Source organism: Phacochoerus africanus, chromosome 2 (assembly GCF_016906955.1).
Source record: "Phacochoerus africanus isolate WHEZ1 chromosome 2, ROS_Pafr_v1, whole genome shotgun sequence".
NCBI lineage: Eukaryota > Metazoa > Chordata > Mammalia > Artiodactyla > Suidae > Phacochoerus > Phacochoerus africanus.
The window spans coordinates 81,599,770-81,625,538 of record NC_062545.1 but is presented as its reverse complement, the minus strand read 5'-3'; the positions used below and the strand labels follow the sequence as shown (position 1 = coordinate 81,625,538).

At 39.3% G+C, this 25,769-nt stretch overlaps 1 protein-coding gene across 1 annotated transcript in view; it reads left to right on the top strand.

Moving 5' to 3' along the window:
• The window catches only part of FRK (fyn related Src family tyrosine kinase), a 108,020-nt gene that overhangs the window by 29,848 nt on the left and 52,403 nt on the right, over positions 1 to 25,769 (top strand). The window contains exon 2 of the mRNA XM_047763024.1: positions 19,695 to 19,816. Within this exon, the coding sequence (XP_047618980.1) occupies positions 19,695 to 19,816 (122 nt within the window). The remainder of the gene's footprint in view (positions 1 to 19,694; positions 19,817 to 25,769) is intronic.

The window sequence follows — 25,769 nt, the reverse complement described above, 5'->3', positions numbered from 1 at the left end:
TAAATGGCAGACTTTGGAGTCAAGCATAAACCTAGAACTTTTAGCCTGTTCTCCTAAGTGTGTTTACCACCCTGGATTACAGAATCAATGCTACATGACTCACAGTATTAACAAAGGATTATAACACATGGAAGATTAGTAATAGGTAAGAACATTGCTGAGAAATTGACTGTCAGAGAAAGATGCAGTTGCATACCTTGGGTGTCTAATAGGCTTGGTCTTTTAAAAGATCAAAATTATAAAGGTATGGCTTCAAGCTTTACTATTTCTAGAAAGGGTTTGAGTACTTTGAGAATATGTTCATGATTCAGGCATAAGTTCACCATGACTTCATTAGAAGTGGTAGTTTCCTTTGGGAACTGAAATTCAAAATGATTTTTTGTTGTTAAATACATATAGCATAAAGTTCACATACAGATGTTAAGACAGTTGAAGGTCATTTTTCAAATAAATGCAAACATGAGTTTTTGTTTACTTCCTGGTCTTGATGTTTCCTCAAAAAAAGCAAACCATGAGTTTTTGTTTACTTCCTGGTCTTGATATTTCCTCAAACAAACAAACAAACAAAACTAGCTAACCAGAAGCATATCTTTGCATAACACATTGAAGATAAGAATATTTACTTTCCTGACGTCAGGCTTTGAGCACCAGTTAGTCCTCTCAAAATTGTGAGTATGTCTATACTGTTATAATCAAAGAAACTGTGGCTGTCTTTGTGGTAATGTTTGACAGATGTTATGGGGCTGTACTAAACCCAATTTCTCCTTTTCATGGAAGCTGGAATTTTTACTATCTTTTGAGTTCATGAAAGCCTTCTCTCAGGTCTTTTTTCAAAAGCTAAATATCTTACCAGGGAAACAGTTGTTTTTTTTTTTTTTTTTTCCTGCCATATCTTCAGCATGTGAAATTTCCTGGGCCAGGAATTGAACCTGTGCCACAGGAGTGGTTTGAGCCTCTGCAGTGACAATGCTGGATCCTTAACCTACTGCGCCACAAGGGAACTCTGGGAAGCAGACATTAATATCCACAAGTGACTCACATTTCTATCTCCCACCCCTTACCTGAGAATAGTATCCTGAGGAAGTAGAAGCCAGGACAGTTATATTTACACAGGGCATCTAAGAAGGCAGGTGCTTTACTTTATTTATTTTAATAAGGTAAATAAATGCAATTTATTAAAGAGAGATTTCTGAACAGGACCAACTTTCTAAGTGAATCTTTTCCACAAACGTCAACCTAGTTATTTTCAAGTTATTTCCTGTCTTGTCAGCATTTGATATTCTCAGTCTTTTTATTTTAGCCCTTCTACTGGATATAAATATCTCACTGTACTTTAAATTTGCGTTTCCTTAATGACCCATGATTTTAAGTACCTCTTCCTGTGGGGCTGGCCAGTCTTATGTCTCCTTTTGTGGAGTTTGCTCATATCTTTTGCCCACTTTTAAACCCAATACCTGGACCTACTTGGGGTTAATTTTTATTGACTGTATTTTTTTCTTGAGTGTGGATCACATTTTCCTGTTTCTTTGCAATAATGCTAATTTTTGGCTGAATAAAGGACATTTTTGTAGCTACTCTAGATTCTGTCAGATTCTTCTGAGTATTATTGGCTTTATTTTCTTTTTTTCTTTTTAATGGCCTCACCCACAGCATATGGAAATCCCTAGGTGGTGATTAAATCTGAGCCACAAATGTGACCTACGCCACAGCTGTGGCAATGGCAGATCCTTTAACTCACTGTGCCTGGCCTGTATGGAAACTACACCTCTGTAGTGACCCAAGCCACTGCATTTGGATGCTTAACCAACAGCCACGGTGTGAACTCCGACTTTCTCTTTTAGCAGACAGTTAAACTGACCAGGCTCTAGCTCAAACTTTGCTTCCCGCAAGTTGTATAATTGCTTGTATCTCTTCCTATTCTTATTTTACCATTGAGTGTGATAATAGGTTAGGTTATATTGGTCTTGTTTTTCTCCATTAACATGTTCAATTACATTGACTTTATATATATCAGATTTCTTCCTGGTATAAATCCCACTTGATTGTGATATACATATATTTTATTCCAGGATTTAATTTACTAGTATATTTTGCATCTGGGCTTATGAGGGATATTTATCTGTAGTTTTCTTTTCTTGAAATGTCCTTGATTTTGATATCAGGGTAATTCTGGCCTCATAAAATAAATGGGAAGATATTCTTCTTATATTTTCTGACAGAGTTTGTCTGTAAGATTTCTTACTTAAATTTTGGTAGAATTCACCCATAAAGACCTGGGGGCATGGAGTTTTCTTTTGGGAAGGTTTTAAATTACAATTTCTTTAATGACTGTAAAGGTTATTAAGATTTTATAATTCTCCTTGTTGTTTGGGTAAGATGTATTTATCAAGGGACATGTCTGTTTCATCCAAGTTGTCAAATTTATTGGCGTGTAGTTTTTAACAATACTCCTTTATTGTTATTTTAATGTTTGTGAGAATCTATGATGGTCTTTCTTTAATTGCAGATATTTATAATTAGTTTTTGATTTTTTTCTTGAACAATATGGCTAGAGGCTTATACCTTTTATTAATCTTTGTAAAAAAATAAATTTTTGTCTTGTGGGTTTTTTTCCTATGTTTTGTTCTTTCCACTGTTGTTTTTATTATTTCTTTCCTTTTATATCTTTAAAGTTTAATTTGTTCTTCCTTTTTTCTACTATTTTAAAGGGAATATTTGGTATAGTTTTGAAAAATCACTAGAAAGATATGTAGATATATGCTTAGAAAATTCATATTAAACAGATTTTGCAATCTCATTTTTGTTATCAGTGATTTTTTCCAAGTGAGATGACTATTGCTGTAAGTTTAATTCCAGTTAATTATTTACAATGGGCATGAAGGTTATTGGTAGCATAGAGAAATCATAAAGCAGAAAATTCCTATTTTTCATTTATCAACTAAACTCCTAAATATAGCACTTTAATTTGAAGGTAGAAATATAGTTATATATTTCAGGCAAGTATACTGCATAGGCCTTTTTTTTTTAAATGGTCTCTGCCTTGTCAGCCATTATATGTAAATTTTGTCTGTACCATTGACAGTATTGGCCATATGTGTCAATTATGAAACATTTCCTCACAATATCTTTCTTTTAAAATGTATTTCTCCAATTATCTGACATCAGAGTAATGCATGATATGGTTAGGTATCATATATTTTTTTGACTTTTTTCCTTGTTTGTACTGGTCTACATGTGTGTTTTTCCAATAGTAATGTAATCTTATAAGCAAGTGTAGTCTCAGAATAGGCCTCAATAAACATTTATTTGTTTTAATGTTTTCCCTTTTAGATATTTCTCAGCATTTAAAACATGTTAAAAATCTCTTTTCATTTCTAAAGAACAAGAACAATCTGATTTCAAAAGTTAGTTGATCATAAAATGTCACTTTAAAAAACTAACATAAAACCATTGAAATTTTCGTAGCTCCTTTTTTTTTTTACTCCAACCTTCCAACCAAATTTTGGACACTGTTTGTATTCAGATCAGTTAGATATATACAGCATACCTCATTTCATTTTGCTTTGAAGATATCACATTTTTCACAGATTGGAGGTTTGTGGAAACCCTGTGTCAACCAAGTCTATCAGTACTATTTTTCCAAAAGCATTTGCTCATTTTGTGTCTCTGTCACATTCTGGTCATTCATGCCCTATTTCGTACTTTATTATTATTATTTCATTTGATATGGTGATCTGGGATCAGTGACCTTTGATGTTAGTATTATAATTGTTTTTGGGGCTCCATGAACCACATATAAAAGCAGAGAATTTAATTGATAAGTGTTGTGTGTATTCTGACTGCTCCACCAGACAGCTGCTGTTCCCCCGTCTCTCTCCGTCCCTTCTGGCAGGTCTCACTCTTCCTTCAGACACGACAATATTGAAGTTAGGCCAGTTAATAACCCTGCAATAACCTCTACATGTTTAAGTAAAAGGAAGAGTCACAGGTCTCTTGCTTTAAATCAAAAGCTAGAAATGATTAAGCTTAGTAAGGGAGGCAAGTTGAAAGCCAAGGGAGACTGAAAGCTAGGCCTCTTCTGCCAAACAGCCAAGTCATGAATACAAAGAAAAAATTCCTGAAGGAAATTAGAAGTGCTGCTTCAGTGAACACATGAATGATAAGAAAGTGAAACAGGGGAGTTCCCATTGTGGCTCAGCAGGTTAAGAGCCCGACTAGTATCCATGAGGATGCAGGTCCGATCCCTGGCCTTTCTTAGTGGGTTAAGGATCTGGCATTGTCATGAGTTGTTGTGTAGGTCGCAGACATGGCTCGGATCCCATGTAGCTGTGGCTGTGGCGTAGGCCAGCAGCTACAGCTCTAATTTTACCCCTAGTCTGGGAACCTCCATATGCTGCAGGTGTGGCCCTAAAAAGCGAAAAAAAAAAAAATGTGAAACAGCCTTATTGCTCATGTGGAGAAAGTTTTTGTGGTCTGAATGGAAGGTCAAATAAGCCACAACCTTCCCTTGAACCTTCCCTTGAAGCCTAATCCAGAGCCAGGATTGAACCTGTTCAATTCCATCAAAGTTGAGAGAGGTAAGGAAGTAGGAGAAGAAAAGTTGGAAGCTGGCAGAGGTTGGATAGTGAGGCTTAAGGAAAGAAGCCATCTCCATAGCATAAAAGTGCAAGGTGAAGCAGCAAGTACAGATGTAGAAGCTGCAGCAGGTTATCCAGAAGGTCTAGCTGACATCACTAATGAAGGTGGTGACACTAAACAACAGATTTTCAATGTAGATGAAATAAAACGGGGATACTGAAGCACCTGTTCTGACTCCCCCAGATTTGTCATGAGAACAAGTGCCCTGATGTAGGTGATGACACTGTGAATTGAAAAGTGAAATCCAAATGTTATCCTTATCACGATCGGTATTACTGTCCCCTTATTTATGGGACTATGATCATCTGATTGGCTAGGAGGATATTCATGACTGGTAAAATCTGACTTGTTTTGCTCTCTGTTCCAAAACTTCAGATGATTTTTTCTATATTAAAGTCCTGTTTTTAGCAGTTATTTAGTCAGCTTTCACTTTTAACTGACTCACATCTCCAAATAATCCTTTGTTCATTCATTCATTTATTTCATTATTGAGCGTCTATTTATTTCCAGGTGCTATGCTCGGCTCTGAGCATTGCAGTGATGATCAGAAAGATAGGGCTTGGTTCTCTTGGCAGTTACAAGGATAGTGGGGAAGTAGGAATGAAATAATATATACATATATATTTTTGTCTTTTTGCCATTTCTTGGGCTGCTCCCACGGCATATGAGGGTTTCCAGGCTAGGGGTCCAATCGGAGCCATAGCCGCCGGCCTACGCCAGAGCCACAGCAACGTGGGATCTGAGCCGCATCTGCAACCTACACCACAGCTCACAGCAACGCCGGATCCTTAACCCACTGAGCAAGGCCAGGGATCAAACCTGCAACCTCATGGTTCCTAGTCAGATTCATTAACCACTGAGCCACGACGGGAGCTCCATGAAATAATATTTTTAAAAAAGACAAGGAAAGGGATTGTGATATGATGTCACTTATATCTGGAATCTAATAAATGGCATAAATGAAATTTTTCACAGAAAAGAAAATCATGGACTTGGAGAACAGACTTGTGGTTGCCAAGGGGGAGGGGGAGGGATTGGGATGGACTGTGAGTCTGAAGTTAACAGATGCAAACTATTGCCTTTGGAATGGATAAGCAATGAGATCCTGCTGTATAGCACTGGGGACTATGTCTAGTCACTTATGATGGAGCATGATGGAGGATAATGTGAGAAAAAGAATATATATATGTATATATATATATATATATATATATATATATATATATATATATAGGTGTATATGACTGGGTCTCTTTGCTGTATTGTAGAAAACTGACGGAACACTGTAAACTAGTTATAATGGAAAAAATAAAAATCATTTAAAAAAAAGACAAGGAAAGGGATTGTGAAGGAAAGGAATGTGATACTTCAACTGACTTGGTCTGGAGGTAAGTTTTCCTAGCCGGAGACATCTGAGTTGCAGTCCAAAGGATGAGTTGGACTTAAGTGAAAGGAAGTGTCTTATATAGTAAATCTACCATCACTCAGCCATGCAAAGACCTGATCCTCATGCCTACTGAGGGTCCTAGTCCTGAAGCTCTGGACTATTTCTATCTTGTGCTCTCATTTCAACAGCAGGTCTTTTCAAATCTATACTATTTAAAATCTCTTTCCTGGGTTACAACTGACAGACCAGAGTTTACCATACTTTGTATTTCACTGAGTCCTTCAGTTAATCCCAGGCTAAGAGGTTAGCATAGTGTTTAGTAGCTGGAAGTCTTTGTATCACCAAAGTGATGAAACAAAACCTGCTTTAATTGCACTTGGTTAATCAGTCAGGTGGCGCCCCAGGCAGGGCATGTTTTAGTTTCTTAGAACACAAGCTTGCATACAAAGAGCTTCCATGCTCTTTACAAGCAACATTTATTTACATTGTGTATTGTTAGTTTATCCCCTTATGAGGACATTTTGAGAGAGCAAATATTTTAACCTAGTTCAAGAAATTCCTTGTTTTAATAAAATTGTGTTCTTTAAGGCATAAATGTAACTGGAAAGAAACTCGGCCCCTTCATCCTTATGCTTGGGTATGTCCTTCTCCTTGACAGCAAGAATATGCATAACTGTGTTGCCACCCTCTGCTGTGGACTGTGGTGTGCCCAGCTTGAGGATTTGATGTGCTGAAAAAAATTCTGTTCAAGTTTTGGCTGTTGATACTGCGGAGAATCAAGACCTAGAGTGGATAGCCTTTATTAGACAGAATTATGTCTGCTGGTGTATACAGAAGGAATCCCAGAACTGAATTGCCTTGCATACAAAAGCTGGGGTATTTTATTGTAAAAGTATGTAAAAAGCAGGGTGCCCTGGACCTGTGGGGTGTTGGGAAATTCTCTCTTCAAGGAAAGGGATATTGACTTTCTAAGAACAGAGATTTCTGATATGTGTTTGATATTCATTTCCTATTCTAGATTGTCCTCAGATCTTTATTCGTTGCAAATTTGCACAAAATTTGGACTGACTTTATAACTTGTTGGATGGGTTGAAAATAAGAGAGCAAGGTCCCCCATGGAGCAGAGTGGACCCAAGAGAACAAGGGTTTGGGGTCAATGACAGAGAGAGAGAGAGGGGCTCTCTGCCCTCAGAAAACAGGGCTGTACCTTTCAGACTGAGGTACCCAGTTCCCTGTCTCCAAAGTCTGTGCTGCACTAGGGGAACTGCAGCATCCCCAGCCCCACCTCCAGTCTGGGGCCATTTGCCTTGACACACCCTTTGGCTTTCTTAGGCAAAGTGGGGTTGGAAACAGGCCCTGGAGGAAGTTAAGTGGCCCAGGTGTGTTTGCACCAGGGTGGGTGGCTGGTGAGCGACACTTTTCCTTCTCTAAGACAGTCTTTCCTCATAACTATTCCCAGGGGTGAGACTTTAATATATTCATGCAACTACCTTTCCTCCAACTCTAAACAAAAACAAGCTGAAAACCAATTTTCAGGTTCAGAGCAATCTACCAGGACTAGCAGAGCCTTCCTTTTTGTTTCCTGACAAATAGCTTGTTGACACTGAAAACAAAAGGTGTATTTTCTGGCAGTGCTTCTGGCTTTCATTTCAATAGGAATCAGCTGCTTCGTGGACGTGTCCAACATCTACTATTTCAAAGTCCAGTGCGTGGCGTTTATGTGGGTTATAAACTTCAGTGATTCATGCTGGTGTTATTATTGGTAATTATTAATGATAGCCATCTTTAGTGGGTAGCTGGGTACCCAGGGTCAAATTATTAGAAGATTAAAAAAATAAGAGAATGTGTGTGCCTATTGTGACTTTTAGCGAACTCTCTGTTGCACTCCTTATATGCCTGGGAACACCTGCTTCATTTAAACTTCTAAAAAGGCAGTGAAATTAGTGCACGTTTGTGATGGTAGCTGCAGACCCACACTCATACATCCACACCCACACATGTGTGTGTCTCTGTCACTCTTATAGATTAAGATTAGACAGTAGAGATTTTATTCTTCATGTTATGTTTGCCAAATGTGAAAGACAGTTTCACCTAAACCTTTTGATTTTTATATGGATTTAAGAGATACCTATGGAGAAACCCTATCTTATTTATCCCATTAGAATCATAAATATTATTTCTATTTTACATATAGTTATTTTTCATAGAATATTACACTTCCTGTTAAATGGATTGCTCATTTTTCTTTGGCTAAAGAATCATTGCCCCCAAGGAGACCCTTGGAGGATACTCCTAGCTTTCTGTGTTTTGCATTTCCTTAAATGTCAGTGATAGAAATGAGTGAAATTGATGGACATTGTTTATTCCTTAATAATAATAATAATAATAAACTGCTGATAGATCTGGGCCAAACTGCAGTTGAAAAATCTGGATGTTGGCCTCCATCCTAGAGCGGGTTATGAATCTCACTTAAGGGATTACTCTGCTCAAAAATTCTACCCATTTCCTCCACAGCTCTAATTTATTCTGATTACTTTGACTTTAGGAACATTTAGGAAAATCCTCTGGGATTCCACCTGCCACTTCCTGCTGCTTGTTAACAGTCATTTTTAAAAATGCACTTTCCCAGAGTTCCCATTGTGGTGCAGCGGAAACGAATCCAGCTAAGAACCATGAGGTTGTGGGTTCTATCCCTGGCCTTGCTCAGTGGGTTAGGAATCTGACACTGCTGGGAGCTGTGGTGTAAGTCAAAGATGAGGCTCGGATCCCAAGTTGCTGTGGCTGTGGCAAAGGCCGGCAGCAGTAGCTCGGATTGGACACCTAGCTTCCATATGCCACAGGTGTGGCCATAAAAAGCAAAATAAATAAATAAATAAAGATAAAATGCACTTTTCCTCCTTACTTTGCTTCTTTACTCTTTCTCCTTTGTACTTATCACCTTCAAACTCATTGAACTCAGTGACTTACTCATTTGTTTGCTGTCTGTGTTTCCCCATTATTATGTGAGCTTCACAAAGGCAGAGTTTTTGTTTCTTTCCTTCACTGCTGTAATTCTACCAACCAGACCTGTGCCTGGCACAGAGTAGGTGCTTGAATGAATCATTTCATTCAACGTCATTGCTGAATGAAAAATGAATGATCGAATGTATTTTATGGTGGTAGGCTGTGGTTACAGCTTTGTCACCAGTTCTTGTGTGAACCTGGAACAAAAACACTTAGCCTTACTGAAGAAGATGAGTATTTTCTGTCACAGGCATCATTGAGAATTTAATGAAACAATGGATTCTCTTCCCAGAAAAATGTATGTACTCATTAAAACACACTTACAGTAAGTTTCAGAGATTTACCCACAGATCACATAAAAATTTCTTTCCAGCTCTAAAATTCCGATCAGCTCTCCTGTGTTCCTCCCAGAGAAGAATTCTTCCTTGCCCCCACTCTCTCCTTACTTTTATCTCTTAAATTTGTTCATTAAACAGTTTTTAAAGAGCAAGTCAAATTTTTATGTCTTTTTTACTGATGTACCCAGAACTTAATATTCTCTAATGTGTTAAATTTTAAATGGAAGCTCCTAATATACTTTTTTTTCTTTTCTTTTCTTTTTTTTTTTTTTTTTTTTGTCCTTTTAGGTTTTCACCCATAGCATATGGAGGTTCCCAGGCTAGGGGTCTAATAGGAGCTATAGCTGCCGGCCTACACCACAGCCACAGCAACGCCAGATCTGAGCCGTGTCTTCCACCTATACCACAGCTCACGGCAATGCCGGATCCTTAACCCACTGAGTGAGGCCAGGGATTGAACCCACATCCTCATGGTCCCTAGTCAGATTCGTTTCCTGCTGCGCCACCATGGGAACTCCTAATGCATTTTTTAAATTTTGCTGAAAACCTGCTTCTTCTATGGAGTTAGTGGTTTCCCACATGGAATTACCTGTAAACATTGAAGAGCTTGTTTTTGTTTTTTTTTTTTTTCCTTCTTTCTTTAATGGCCCCTCTTCACTCACTGTTGCTCACCAAACCAGTCTGCTCTAAGACACCTTGTTGGTCCTTCCCCTGTGCCTGTACCTTTGTCTTTCATTTCTTTGGATTTCTCATATTTTCCAAATCCTTATTGAAAATGTCTTTTCTTTAAGAAGGCGTCCATCATTGACGCACTGTTAGCTGTTCATATCTCTGATGGTACATCCTTGAGATTAAATACTCTTTCTGTTTTATCGCTTTCTTTTGGATTTATTCCTCAGTTAATATGGTCTCTTATTCCTCCCTTGATACTCTAAGATACTCAAAAGGAAAAGAAGTAGACCCTCTTTTTCCTCTTTTGGTTTTTCATCTGTTATTAGGAAATAAATATTACTGATATTTTCAAGCACATAGAAAATTATATTAGTATTACCCTGTAGGGTCATAAGAAGGTTAAGGTACTTTTAAGATGTTTACTATCTTTTATTTGGGATAAAGGATTTAATGAAGGGAAGTGATGACGTGGTGCATCACCTAGTGTTAAAATGCTAAGTACCACAGCTGAAACTTAGACACGAGCCTCTGGTTTCATTGGTATCCATTCTAATAGTGGATACAATGCTGTTATCAGTCATAAAATACTTATCACCACTGGTATTAGCAGAAAAGAAGACAGATACTCCTCCTTTTTCCTTTTTTTTGCATGAGAAAGCTGTATCTAACCAATGCAGACTGGACTACCAAAGCATGGTATTATTAACCCATCTAGAGCAGGTGCATATAGGGACTCCCAGTTGATTAGACTAAATGTTTGGTCTTGTTTATTTCATGAAGATAATTCCCAAAGAACAAGTTATTTTGTAGATTTTAAAATAATACTCAGTGGTTTAAATAAAGTGGGAGGGAAATATCATTCACAACACCGAGAATAAAATTCTTTAAAATTAAGTGAATTAAAAAGCTCCTTGGGAGTTCCCATTATATATGTATACAGTGTTTCTTATCTTAAAAAGTGAAATCAGTTTTAGCTTCTATTTCCTTTTACACAAGTGGGGATTGTTGTGAAGCAAAATCACTGCCTTGAGATTGAACCCCTAGTGGAACTTTGTTGTATTTTTCGTAAACTTTTTATCAAGAGTTGCATACTTCTGATGATTCTGATGACTAGACTCAGGGAAGTGGATTCAGGTTACAGTCAGATTCTTTCACAAACACACAGCACTTCACCTTCCTCATGGGGAAAGTACCAATTAGTTCACCTTCCTTCCTTTTCTTGAGAAAATTCCTTCAAAAGTCCCCTTTAATGATGACTACAAAGGTGAACAACAAAAGAGCTTTATCGAGTGACCCAAGCAAGGAGCTTCCTGGTATCTCTGTGACTGCAAGTCCTACCTCAGATACTGGATGTGACAGTGACACTTTATCACACATGCTTTTTGTGTGCACAGCCCTGATTGGCTTGTGTTTTGAAGGACAGACAAGTCAGCCTCATTTTTGATTTCTACGTTCCTGTGGAAGCATTCTATTTGGCGGAAGATAGTGGTCAGATTGGAATCTGTTGTCTGAGGCCAATTAACATTCAAATCTATGCTGCAACTGGCCCGGAACACATAAAGGATCCCCACAAGAGCTTTTAAGTCTGAGCTATGCGGCAAGCACAAAGAACAGATTACATGAGAAGGCATGTGTTATCTAAAGTCCAACGTTCAGTATAAACCAAAAGACTATATAAAATGCCCACGGTGACGTACAATGTGTTAACCATTTCATGGACATGAATTGCTTGAACTGCTCCAAAAGGCATGTGTGGTGTTATCAGACTCAGTCTTTGTTCCAGAGAGTACTGCAGCCTCCAGTGAATACAGGGAGCAATCTAAAATTAAAAAGTAAGATGACACAGCACTAGCTTTGGTGTGTGTGCAGAGGGGGTAGTGGCTGAGTACTATGAGAATTCTAGGTAGGCAGGCTTAAATAATGCTACTGCCAATAGCAGTAAGAGGATGTGTGTAGCTAAAACAGAGTTGATGTAGGGAAGATTAGCTTGTAGAAATGGCTAGTGTCCAGAGGGGGACCTGTAATTCCAGATCAATTAGGGTTTTATTCCATAAGCAAAAGGAACCCTTAAAGCTTTTTTATGTGTATGTACTGGTGAGATGTACCAGGCCATATTTTCAGATGACTAATCTAGGGGCAGTGGTGTGAGCAAGGGGGAGAGAGACTTAGACGATGCTTATACAACTTGCAGCAGCACTGCCTGGCTCCATGTAGGTGATCAGGAAGCAGAAGCTATTAAGGCTAAAGAGAATAAATAGTAAAATATTGCCATAGTCCAAATGGCAATGATACAACGGACAAAGATTATGGTGGGGGAAGTGGAAAAGAAGGAAAGAATAAGAAAATACAGATGTGCTTTATTATTATTATTTTCTTTGTCCTTATCATGCTAGAAGAGTGGGGAAAATTGGCAGGATTCATATACTGCGAGCCAAGGCGGATGCTGAGCCTCAGGAGATTTTATAGAAGGGGAGTGTCCTGATGACCTGGACCACAGGAATTTTGATAGAGGTTCTCCGGGCTGTGTTGCTGAAACATGAATCAATGCAGGTGTCCTACAGATCCTTCAGAGCTCTAGGGGCTATGATGCCAAGCCTTGCATTTAGACACGACAAATGGCTAACTGTGATGTGCTGATGAGTGTTCCCTGAAAACCATAGGTCTTTTCCAAAAGGTTAGTGTCACTGATAATCCAAAACCACACTGGTGAGGACACCAGATGGTTTTATCCATTATGGCCCATGTAACTGTGATGACAATGATAAAATACCTGTCACCTGGCATTAGGCCAGGGGAGTCAACCCGGGGGACTTTCTGCATGGTGACTATGCCAGGTTGACCTGCCCATTTTCCTTTTTGCCATTCCTGGGAGGATGTAAGTGTTTTTCTGGGACCATTTTTAGGAGCTTATTTTTTTAGGGTCTCTTGTCTGTGGTTTAAGACCAGCTGTCTTGGTTTTTGGGGAGACACTGAAAAAAATAAATTATTCATTAAACCATGTTAAATTTTAGTCAGCAGTTACTGAGGATGGGTTTTCTCTTAAAAAAAAAAGGCTCAGGAAATGACCTCCATCTGATTGGGATTATGAGTGTCCTACCTTGTACCTGTCAGTGAGGTAGCAGCAGGGTGGATAGAAGACTCTAATACATAAAATGGGGAAATGTTAATGGAGATGCCACATCTATTAACATGTTGATTTCCCTAAATTTTGATTGTCGTCTATATTATTTAAATGTTGATATTCAGTAGTGCTGCATACACTTTGTTGCTTTTAAAATTTTTTTATATATTTTCTCTTTTTACAGACACACCTACAGCATATGGAAGTTTCCAGGTTAGGGGTCACATCAGAGCTGCAGCTGCTGGCCAACACCACAGCCATTGGAACTTTGGATCTGAGTGGAATCTGTGACTTATGCCGCAGCTTGAGGCAACATCAGATCCTTCACCCACTGAGCAAGCCCAGGGATTGAACCTGCATCCACATGTACACTGTGTTGGGTGTTTTTAACCCACTGAGCCACAATGGGAACTCCATTTTTTTTTTTTTTTTTTGGTAAAGAACATCCAGTTAATCACAGGGCAGCATTTGTTTGCCTTTTGGAATGAGTAAAAAAATGGCCTACTGCCACCTGGTGGCAGCATGACCTAGTCCAGACTGGCGGGCACGACAGCCAGCAGTCACCTGGGGAGAAACCTTCAAAATAAACACAATCAGAGAAGTGAGATCATGCTCCCACATTCATTCTTCTTCTATCATTACCTTAAATCTACCATGTCTAAAACCATGCTGCTCCCTCAAAGCAGTTCTCTTAAAATAGGTGCTACTTACTGAATGTGTGTGTGGCCAGGGATCAAGCACTTTACATACTTATTTTTCTTAATCTCCAAACAAGCCTACGGGTAATGATTATGAGTTCCACTTACACATGAGGAAATCCAGGCATAACTTTACCAATGAGATGATGCAGCTCTTACTTCTTACTATACTCTGTCTTCTGACGTGCTGCCAAGCACAGTCTCCTTCAGTCTGCAGACTTGAAACTCTGGTGTTATGTTTGCTCTTCCATCTGTTTCACTGCTTATCCATAATCACCAGTCCCATGTTCCTTTGAGATTTTCCTTGTATCTATCAACTCCTTTTTTTTTTTGGAATTGCATGTTTAGTTTAATAAGGCAATTAAAACATATGAAAAATTACACAAATGCAAATACTTTAGAGCATAATTTATCAAAATAGAATCTTTGTTATATGGATAATTTATTATGTATGATTTATTTTTCATTTGCAGAAATGTGTATCTATTTTTTTTCTTTTTCTTTTTTTTTTTTAGGGCTGCACCCATGGCATATGGAGGTTCCCAGGCTAGGGGTCAAATTGGAACTAAGCTGTCGGCGTGCACCACAGCCACAGCAATGCCAGATCTGAGCCTCATCTGTAACCTACACCACAGCTCACAGCAACGCCGGATCCTTAACCCACTGAACGAGGCCAGGGATTGAACCTGTGTCCTCACGGATACTAGTCAGATTCGTTTCCGCTGAGCCACGATGGGAACTCTGTAGCTATCTATTCTAACTGCTGGAGTTTCTAGTCCACATCTTTGTAACAGAATTTTGGAACATATACCTTATTGATTTCTTTTAATTTTTTCATTTAAATAAATTGTCCAGTGATCCAAAGCTACATCTTATTGTCAACATCCAAATTAGAGAGAAGAATGTAGGCTGAGAAGGGAAAGTCCTTTGTCATCATTTTTGTCATCTCTCCCTAATCTCCAGAGAAGTAAGCACATATAGTTTTTGGTTTGTTGTTTTTTAAGATATAAATAAAACTAATATTCCTGGTATTCTGCACTTTACCCTTTTTCATCCAGCAATATGTCTTGTAGACCTTTCTATGTCTATGCAGAATTTATACACAGGGGACACTCAAATGTTTGCAAACTCTTAGACTTCATTTGTATGCTCCTTTCATCTAAAACAGACATCGTACCTTTTGATCCATTTTCATCTAACTGAAGCATTTCTTTCTCCAAGGTTATAACTTATTATGGTATCCTCTCCTTTTTGGTTTTTCTTAAGATCTCTTTTATGGCAGCTATGGCATAGCAAGAATATTTTCATTATCAATAAAATGTACGTGTGTGTGTGTGTTAGTGTCATTTTATTAGATATTTTTTCACAAGTGCCAAACTAACTTATTCTCAGATGTCTTCTATAAATTTCTACCTTCTTTACTATTTCTATACCTCAGTAACTCAAACTGTGGTGTGCCTCAGATTTACCTGGGGACTTACTGAAACCCAAATTGTTCAGTTCCACGCCCAGGGTTTCTGATGCGGTAGATAAGGCATGAAGCCTGAAAATTTCTACTATGGTTCTCATGTGATGCTGATACTCCTGGTCCAGGGAACACACTCTGAGGATCACTGACCCATAAGACTCTCCCCTGATGCTTTCTGCCTCCTAAGACACCCTAATCCCTCCCCAGTGCTCACTTTACAGCACTTTAAGCTTAGGGAGAGCATTGAAAATGGCTGTTGACAACCAGCCCTGGGGCGTGTGTGCCCTTCCAAAACAGGGTCGACAGGAACTCTAAAAGGCAGAACAGAGGAGAGGTTTGCCCGCCACTCAAACCACAAATTAAGGAAGAATTTTCACGGTGCAGAGGGTGGAATGAACTATCAGTTGCCCATTAGTCTGTACAGCAGCATCTGCTCTGGTGAACATAGTCTATAGCAGATGCATCATCTGTGAGTATGAAAGATGGCATCATAAATGCCACTATATCCAGAAAACAATTTTTTATTGATTTTCTTCATTTGTTGATGATAGCTCAGCTAGGTAAAATTCCAGGCATTAAGGGAGCTGATGCATCCAGTCCAATAGTTACATGTATTTTATTGTTACTATAGATTCAATATTGGTGAGATTAGCCTGGTGAAGTGATTGTACCAATATATTACGCAAGAATCCAAAATTGGTGAGACGAAATAAATTTAAAAAAATTCACCAAGGAGTTCTTCTCTGCAAATGCAGTGAAATTACTATATCTTTATCATTTGATTTTTAAAAATGGCTTGCTTATACATATATCAGATGAAAAAATTACAAAATTAATGGACAATTGTTTAAAATACAAATATATGTATGTGAAACATATAATAAAGTATTTATTCTTTAGAATAATGAGATATAAGAGATATAAATATACTTCTAAGAATTTAATTTGCTAGATAAATTGTAATTTTTGTAAAGGTTTAATATTTACATTTGGACCAAACATTTTAATTTTGTTGCATAATTAATGCACTGGAAATCAGGAACATCCATGGGTTGATCAGTATATTTGATCTGTGCTGCTTCTTTGCTTGAAATATTTATGCAAAGGAATTTTGCCATTGCTGGAAATGGAGTCTAAAAAAATTGCCTGAGCAGTTTGACAATTAGTTTTCACTAAGCATGCATGCATTCATAAAAATGTATAATATTTTCTATGTTTGCTTAAACTATATAAATGACATTATACTAGCATGTATCATTCTTTGACTTCCTTTTGCCCTCAATGATTTGTTTTAGCTGCCATATAGTATTCCATTTTTTATCTATAATTATGTTTGTTTATCTATTTCCCTATGATGGACATTTAGGTTGTTTATAGTTTTTCAATACTAGAATTTTTTCAGTGAATGAGCTTGTGATATATATCCTTAAGCAATGTAGTATATGATCTAGAAATGAAATCGAGTCATATACCAATATTCAGTTTTACCAGATATTGACAAATGCTCTTTGAAATAATTGTACCCAATTACAGTACTATCAGTATTGCATAAATGTTCTTGTTTCACATTTGTCCCAGTGCCTGAACGTGAGGGTTTTAAATTTTGTCTAGCTTGAAAAGTGTAAAATTGCATTTCATTGTTTTTATATTTATTATTCTTAGTATTCCTAATCACTGGCAATAGATCGAGGCTGTAATTCTTTCCTTATTTTTATTAATTATTAGGTTTTTGTTTCTGTGATCTGTCCAGTTATACACTATGTCAATCATTATACTGTGTTGTCTTTTTTAAAATTGATTATAGGTCTCTATAATCTGAATACTAGTTTTATTCTTGGTTATATGTTCTGCGAGTACTTCCCCCAGGTCTGTGGCTTTTGGTTTAATTTTTTTTTCTTGATAATTTTTGTGTTGCAAATTTTTAATTGTGGTATAATAAATATTATCAGTCTTCCTCTTTAAGGCTTGTCTTTTTCTTTTTGTCTTGTTGAAGAATGAAAGATTTTCCTAATCCAATATCATCAGACATTTTTAAAGTTTGCCTTTTACAGTAAATCTCTAATCAATGTAAAATTATTATTGTGCATGCTATAAGTAGCATCCATTAACTTTTTTTCATATGGATTATGAATGGTACCAGAATCATTTATTGTCTGACCCATCCTTTCATCACTAATTTGTGTATTGGGTCTGTTTGAGTTTTTTATTATGTGCCATTCTTATATTTACTTATTTCTGCAGGAGGAGAAAACACACATTTCTGTCTTTCTGTGATTGTATTACATGGTCACCTTGGAATGTTTCCAAGCCTTCCATAATTTCGGTTGGATAAACAATGGTCTATGGGCATCAATTTGGCCCTGATATTGAATCAGTGTGGCAGTCACTAGTGCACTTTTTATATTTTCTTTTCAATTTCTTTTCAATATCTCTTTTCAATTTCTTCCCCATCTTCCTTCCAACTGTGTCACCCTTACTGAATTCATACTCCCCAATTCCTACCCCCTGTCAAACTAATTGGAACCAATTAAAAAACTTTTTTTAAATTTTTTTTATTTTTTTGGAGCCAATGTTGGATGGCCTTTCCTAGCCTGCAGTTCTTCACCTGGCCTATATATCTTCTCTCAAACCTACATTTCTTCTCTTTGAGTATTTACATCTTATTTTCTTTCTTTCTCTCTTTCTTTCCTCCCTCCCTCCCTTCTTTCTTTCTTTCTTTCTTTCTTTCTTTCTTTCTTTCTTTCTTTCTTTCTTTCTTTCTTTCTTTCTTTCTTTCTTTCTTTCTTTCTTTCTTTCTTCTTTCTTCTTTCTTCTTCTCTTTGTTCTTTCTCTCTCTCTCTCTTCTCTCTCTCTCTCATCTCTCTCCCTCTCTCTCTCCCTCTCCCTCTCCTCTCTCTCTCTCTCTCTCTCTCCTCTCTCTCTCTCTGTCTCTCTCTCTCGGCTGCATCTGAGGCATGTGGAGGTTCCCAGGCTAGGGGTCTAATCGGTGCTGTAGCTGTTGGCCTACACCACAGCCACAGCAAAGCCAGATCCCAGCCACGTCTGTGACCTACACCACAGCTCACGGCAATGCTGGATCCTCAACCCACTGAGCCAGGCCAGGGATCGAACCCACAACCTCATGGTTCCTAGTTGGATTCATTTCTGCTGCACTACAAGGGAACTCCCGAGTATTTACATTCTTAAAGTTGATATCTGAAAGAGAAATGTTTTACCTAAAACCTTTAAGGGTGAAGATCAACCTTATGACCCTCTGGTGAAAGGTCTTTTTAGTGAAAATCTGGCTGCCTCAGTTTCCTCTGATTATCACATTAGTGTCTGATATTTGTTCCAGACTGGCTTTGATATTAAAATCCATACTTCTTTGTTGGAGTTGGCCATATTCATGTTAACTGACTTGTAGAGTTCTGGAATGTTAAGGATAATGTGTGAAGATAGGAAGTGGAGGGAACACTAAGAAGATACATCCCGGGCAGAAGCATCCTTTTTTCACATAATCTCTCCAGTGATGAAAATTTCCTTCTAAACATACACAATCATCTGGGAGTGGGGAGGGGACTGGATAGGGATAGAGGTGGGGAAAGATGGGAATTGAGGCCCAGAGAACTGCATTTGTAGTCACGTTCACACTGTTTTTTTTCTTTCCTTTTTTACAGCCACACCTGCAGCGTATGGAAGTTCCCAGGCTAGGGGTTGAATTGGAGCTGCAGCTGCTGGCCTACACCACTGCCACAGCAATGCGGGATCCTTAACCCACATCTGTGACTGATGCCACAGCTCATGGCAGCACTGGATCCTTAACCCACTGAGCGAGGCCAGGGATCGAACCCGCATCCTCTGGATCCTAGTCAGATCCTTAACCCATGGAGCCACAATCAGAATTCCCTGTAGTCATTCACAATTTGATGTGAAATATATGAATCCCTGGATTGGAATATTTGCTCCCTAACACTTAGAAGGTGCTAGGGAGGCAGCAGACAGTCTGATGGCAAGTAGTTTTAAAGCATGGAACACAGAAGACTCACCCTGTGGTGCTATGCCCAGCCCGGAAGCCTTGGATTTGACAAAAGGAGAACACAGGATTTCCCAGAGAGAATGCGGGAGTGAGAAGGGATGTGGCAGCGGGCATCAGCCAAATTCCTATTTTGCAATATATTTAAGACTCCTGGAGTGTTGCAGACATCCAGAAAAATCCTAGCAAGTATCAAAAACTACCATTCATACCTGTTATCCTGTCACTAAGGACTATCAAACTTTTCCGGTCCTGGAATCCTTTCTGGCCAAACTTCTTTCTCCTTAAAAAAAAAAAAAAAAAAAAAAAAAAAAAACGTTGACTTGTTAATTAAAGTTTGTATCTCTCTCTTTACAGGTGGTTCTTTGGAGCAATCAAGAGAGCAGATGCAGAAAAACAACTATTATATCCAGAAAATCAAGAGGGTGCTTTTCTAATCAGAGAAAGTGAAAGTCAGAAAGGCGATTTCTCCCTTTCAGGTATGGGCATTGTTTGGTGTGATTTAAGTATGAATTTGAGAGTCTGTAGTCATGAACCTACTGGGGGAACATGGACATACGAATTTTAAATTTGCCTTTTTTGTTATCCTCACAATAGTACCAAAATTAAGTCTACTGAGCTGCCCAAGAGTAATATAAAATTAGCAAAAAACTTCATTCTATGGCTAGAAATATCTATAAATAGTTTCAAACACATGCACTCTAGATATGAAATGAAAAATATATGGATCTGCCCGTGTTTTCTCACCTTTGCATTGTCTAGGAGTCTGTCCTTCTAGGGAAGTGAAAAGCAAGAAGCAAAATCTAAGCTGCTGTCAAAATCGATCTTGCTATAATACTTTTTTAAAAATTTAATTTGTCTTCACCTGGTAAATAGAAAATGAATTGAAATGCTGAATGCAAATGTGCTTAATTAATCCATGAGATGTAACATTTGGTCAAGTGTAGTTTTCTAGCTGAGGGTCAGGTACATACTTATGATACCCTACGAAAGAAGGACAGGGGACCTGAGAATTACCTTTGAGAGTCACAGGTGGTTCTATGCATGACTCTGCTTTGGAGAATCTGTTTCTTGGTGCATGCTGCAATGTTGCAGAATACCCTTTCTTAGACTCCAGTCCTGTCCATCTCTCATGTGAGACCTTCTCCTTGGTCTTGCTCTGGTCTTTATATTGTCCAGGCTCATCACTGGTGTTATTGTCCCCTTTAAAGCATGTGCCCTGTTTCTCCAACCAGATGTAAACTTCTCAGGGGAAGAGTTTTGCCTCCTTTATCCCTGGAATAAACATTGATTACACATCATGCCCTGTGCCTCATTGCATCTGCCTGGCTCAATGGCATCATGTCAAAGCGTGGTCCTGAGCCCACATGTACCAGAAACTTTGGCCTGGCCTGAACTCAGACTGAATTTGGTACCATTTTCCTTCCTCATACTTAGTGGTCCCAAATATTAGGGAAGATGGATTGGAGCTGGAAAGAATTAAGGGCAGTGGTGTTGAGGCAGGTTTTCAGAGGGTTTATCTTTCAGCTCCTAGTTATTCTGGCACTAAGTCAACACAGTATTCAAGAACCATTTGGCTTCAACTCCATTCCTACCCAGTTAGAAAATGCCGTTCCATTTATCATTCTTGAAATGTGCTCAAGATGATGAGCCCTGACCTTTCTTATTTATACTCAGGGTGATAATCAAAATACTTAATGACTGATAGAGGATGGGCATCAGCTGCTCTGAACTGATGACCCCCCCAGGCTGTGACTTCACACGGGTGCATATGCAGGTGACATGTGTGAATATTTTTTTATGCATAATAACTTTTTTCTGATAGGAAGGTAATCAACATTTTTATATAAACAGAAAAGCTCAAAGAAGAATGACTTGGGAAGTCACTTTTTGAAGACACACTTTTAATATTGAAATACCTTTCCTGGCAAGTTTGTTCTATGCTTAACCTATTACATATATTTATTTAAACAAACACACATAGAAAAGAAAGTTGACATCATCTTATAAATTAAATATATGTATTACTATATATGTGTGTATATATACACACACATATAAATGTATTCACATGCATACACACATACACGTGTGTGTGTGTGTGTATATATATCTCGGCTCTATTTTTTTTTTTTTTTTTTGCCTTTTAGGGCCATACCTGCAGCATATGGAGGTTCCTAGGCTAGGGGTCAAATCGGAGCTGTAGCTGCGGGCCTACATGACAGCCACAGCAACGCAGGATCTGAACTACGTCTCCAACCTACACCACAGCTCACAGCAATGATGTATCCTTAACCCACTAAATAAGGCCAGGGATCGAACCCACAACCTCATGGTTCCTAGTTGGATTCGTTTCTGCTGCACCATGATGGGAACTCCCCTCTGGACTCCACTTTTCTTATTCTGTCTTTTAGTATCCTGTGAACGTCTTTGCATGTCCTTTAATGTACTTCTACATCATTATTTTAGAAGACACATAACTCTCCATTGTATGGGTGTATCATTATTAACCTATTTCATATTTTGTACATTTTCACTCTTTTTAGCAAATTTTCTGTTATAAAATATAATGTGGTAGATATCCTTATAGATAAATATTTGAAGATTTTCCTAAGAATATTACATGCAGAGGAAGAGAAGTGAAGCTTTTGGATATTGATATGCTTAATGATAAGAAGGCACGTACGAGAACTCTTTGTTTAAATGCACCCACATTTGTTTATTTGCCTTCACCGATATTTATACATAACATTAGGTACTCACTAGTTAGTCAAATGCTAGATTAAATGTTTTAGATACTAGCATTAACAATACAGAAGAATAATTCCAGGAGGAAAACAAGCTAAAAGTAGAATTACCCGAGTCATATCTTTGAATAATTCCCAGGCTACAGTAACTATTCTGAACACTTTCTAAGTAGAACATTATGCAACAAAACAGCTTTACAGGCTTAGAAGAGAATTACAAGGATATTCGCTGTTATGAGCTGAGAATACTCTAGAGCTTTTTTATGGATTTAGGAAGCTTTGTAGGTGCTACTTGGAGACCCACATGTCGCTATAGATTCTTTTTCAATGAACCCAACGCATTTAGAGTCTTTCAAACAAATTATCGGATGGCTGTGTGTTCACTGGAGGACCAGGTAAATGCAGACTGTTACGTTCTCCTGAGAAGAAAAATTTCTTATTTACCAGAAGGATGGATGTGTAGGAGAAAAATGGAAAGAAAAGGGTCTTCAATATTTCTCCATTCAAACAAACAAACGAACAACCCAGTTGCTGACTGTTGACTACCACTAAGGAGCTTCAGGTATACCACTAATGGATTTATTTCTTAGTACGGTTGTTCTCTAATCAGCCTGAATTGATGGTCTTCAGTTTTGCTGACTGTTGCTCTGCCAAAGGGAGGCGAGTGATCTCTCTTCTCTCTCTCTCTCTGCCACATGAGTTTCCTGAGAAGTGTTGTCTCTATTCCTCAGGCAGCAATGGCTTGCAGTCGTCAGGGAAGCATTCCTGAGGAAGCGTGATTTATTGATGCCAGGGTGGGCTCAGCAAAGCAGCAGCCTGTGGTTGGGGTGGATGCTAATTGGCTTGTTGTGATCCTTGCAGGGCTGTCAGCTCTTGTGAGGTCTGAGTAGATCTGGAGAGAGAGTTAGGGCCATGACACCTCTCATAACGGCAAGACACTAATTAGCTGTGAATTACAGCAGTGCTTTTGGATATTACATGCTATATGTGGTAGCCAGAGGATCTGTCTTCATTAGATGCGTGACAGGTAGTTTTTGTGGCCCTACGCTTATTTGTCATGGGTAGAGACTTGTTTTTCTGATGAAAAACATAAAATTCTGATGGGATGTCAACTGGTTTGGCTATTTCTGGATTTCGATCAATGACTTTAAAGAAAATTTTTGTTGTTGCCATTGATATTAATTTCATGTTTAGTGTCCCATAAACATTTATATTATTGCTTAAAGTGTACCTTAAGGAAAATACACCTTGAGGGCTAAAAGTGAGTTTCAGGGGAGTTTTTTCAGAAGAGATTCTGCATTGAACATTGTGATTTTACTTTAGGCAGCTCTATATATAACAATCTCCAGAGTCGTAGAGGGAATTCCAGATTCATCCTCAGCAAAACATTTTGAAGAGCAAATGATCAGGAGTTCCTGTTGTGGCTCAGTGGGTTAAGGCCCCGACACTGTCTTTGTGAGGATGTGGGTTTGATCCCTGGCCTTGCTCAGTGGGTTAAGGATTTGGTGTTGCCACAAGCTGTGGCATAGGTCACAGATCTGGCTTGGTTCCAGCATTGCTGTGGCTGTGGCATTGGCCCTCAGCTACAGCTCTGATTCAACCCCTAGCCTGTGAACTTCCATATGCTGCAAAAAAGAAAAAAAAAAAAAAGAGCAAATGATAAAAGACTGAAGATAGTTGAAAAATGACTACACTGAGGACATGAGGCGAAAAAGCCCATCATTGTAGTCAGGGTGATTCATCTCATAGCTGACACCACTTATTTATGCAGCTGTTTATTTCTTGAACAAACATTTGAGTGCCTACTCTGTGCCAGGCTCTGCTAGGTCAAGGGCAGCAAGGTGAGCAAGGCACAGTCCTGGCCCAGTCTCCCGGGGAGACTGTCTTGTTGTGAGACCAGAGCCGGCAGGGGCCGAGTCACCAGAGTGGGGGTCGAGTCACTGGGGCGGGGGTATCAGGAAGGTTTCATGGAGGAGGCAGGACTTGTGTTGAGTTTGTGTCACAATGTAGCCATGTGGGAACAATAATTCCTGCAAGGCAAGGGCACAGAGTTGTGAGTGTGTCTGGTGTTTTGTGAAGTGTAGGTGTGTGTGTATGTGTGTGTGGGTCGGGTTCAGGGATAGAGGTGAAGAGGATTGACCCACAATGAGCCTGGGAAGGGAAGTTGGAGCTAGACTGTTCGGTGCCTTGTATCCCATGCTGGGGAATTTGGACTGTATCCTATAGGTCCATTAAAAAAGGGAGTTTGAGGCAGAAAATGACCTTTTCTGACCTTTGATGGCAGTGTGGAGAACGGATAAGAGATGTATAGATGCCAGTCTGAGGAGGAGTGACAGGGACAGATACAGAGGCGTTACGTGCTGCAGCCTGAAATTACAGGTGAGAGACAGCAGAGTTTGTCAGCAGTTCTGTGGAGTGGGGCTCACGGGGATAGCACTCACCTGCCTGTGCTAGGGCTCTGCTGGTTCTAGAAGCAACAGGACCCCCTGCTTCACTCCTTTCTTCTTTTTCTTTCCTTCCTTTTTCCTTCCTTCCTTTTGCTCCATGGCACATGGAGTTCCCAGGCCAGGGCCTGCAACCCAAGACACAGCTATGGCAACAAGGAGTCCCCAACCCACTGTGCGGGGCTAGGGACTCGAACCAACATCCCAGTGTTTCCAAGAGGATGCTGATCCTGTTGTGCCACAGTAGGAATTCTTCTCTCCCTTTCTTATGGGGCAAATGTGGGAGTGGCCTTAGGATTTGGGGTAGCAGTCTTTGCTTTGGTAGCAGTCTGCTGCTCTTCTCAGTAGCAGACTAAGCAGCCTGAGTCTGGCTACCAACTGTTTGCAGGGTGGTTTGGAGAGCCCAGCACCTCAGGGTTGGGCACGCACCTGCGCCCCCCCCGCCCCTGCCACCCCTAAACTGCAGCTCCTCTTTAGGGGAAGAGGAAACTAGAGGAAACCAAAAGTGAGTTCAGCTGCAGCCCTTCTTGGTAGGCATAGGGGGCAATGGTGAACCAAACCCAGGGGGCCCCTTGCCAGGTAGTCTAGAAAGAGCTCCCGGGATTCTTTACTAGTGAGGTCTGTTTTTCTCTGCAGTGGAAGCCTCAACCAGCACAGAGGTTTGGCAAATAGACATAAGGGCAGGGAGGTGAGAAATATTTAGAAGATAGAACCAACAGGGATTTGTGGCTGCTCAGAAGTGGGATAAAATAAGGGAAGATGCAGCATCTAGGATGGCTCGGATCTCTGACTTGAGTGATTTGGTTTATCAATGCCTGTCGCCAAGGTCCTGTTGGCGACAGGCATTGCTAAGGAAGAGATACTTCCAGGGACAGAGGGGAAGGGACCAAAGTAAATAAGCTCAGAGGTGTTTGAAGCACTTGCAGGAGGACATACAAGTGGCCATTATCTCTTTTTTGACATGTGTGCTAATTTTGAACTCTTGCTATCGAAAGTGAGGTCTGATTGCTTGCCAATCTAAAGCCAAGAAAGAGGCAATGTTGGTGGGAAGGAAAGTTTGCTTTATTTTGGAGGTCAGCAACTGGGGCGGGGGAGGAAGGGTGGGTTAGGGTGAGGAGTGAACAACCAGTGGGCAAGAACTTTAAAAGAGTGTTTCAGGGGGTGTGTAGGTAGAAGGAGGGGGCTACATGCAGAAACAGTGCAGTCAGCTCTGTCAGTCCTCTTGAAAGTCGTTATCAGTG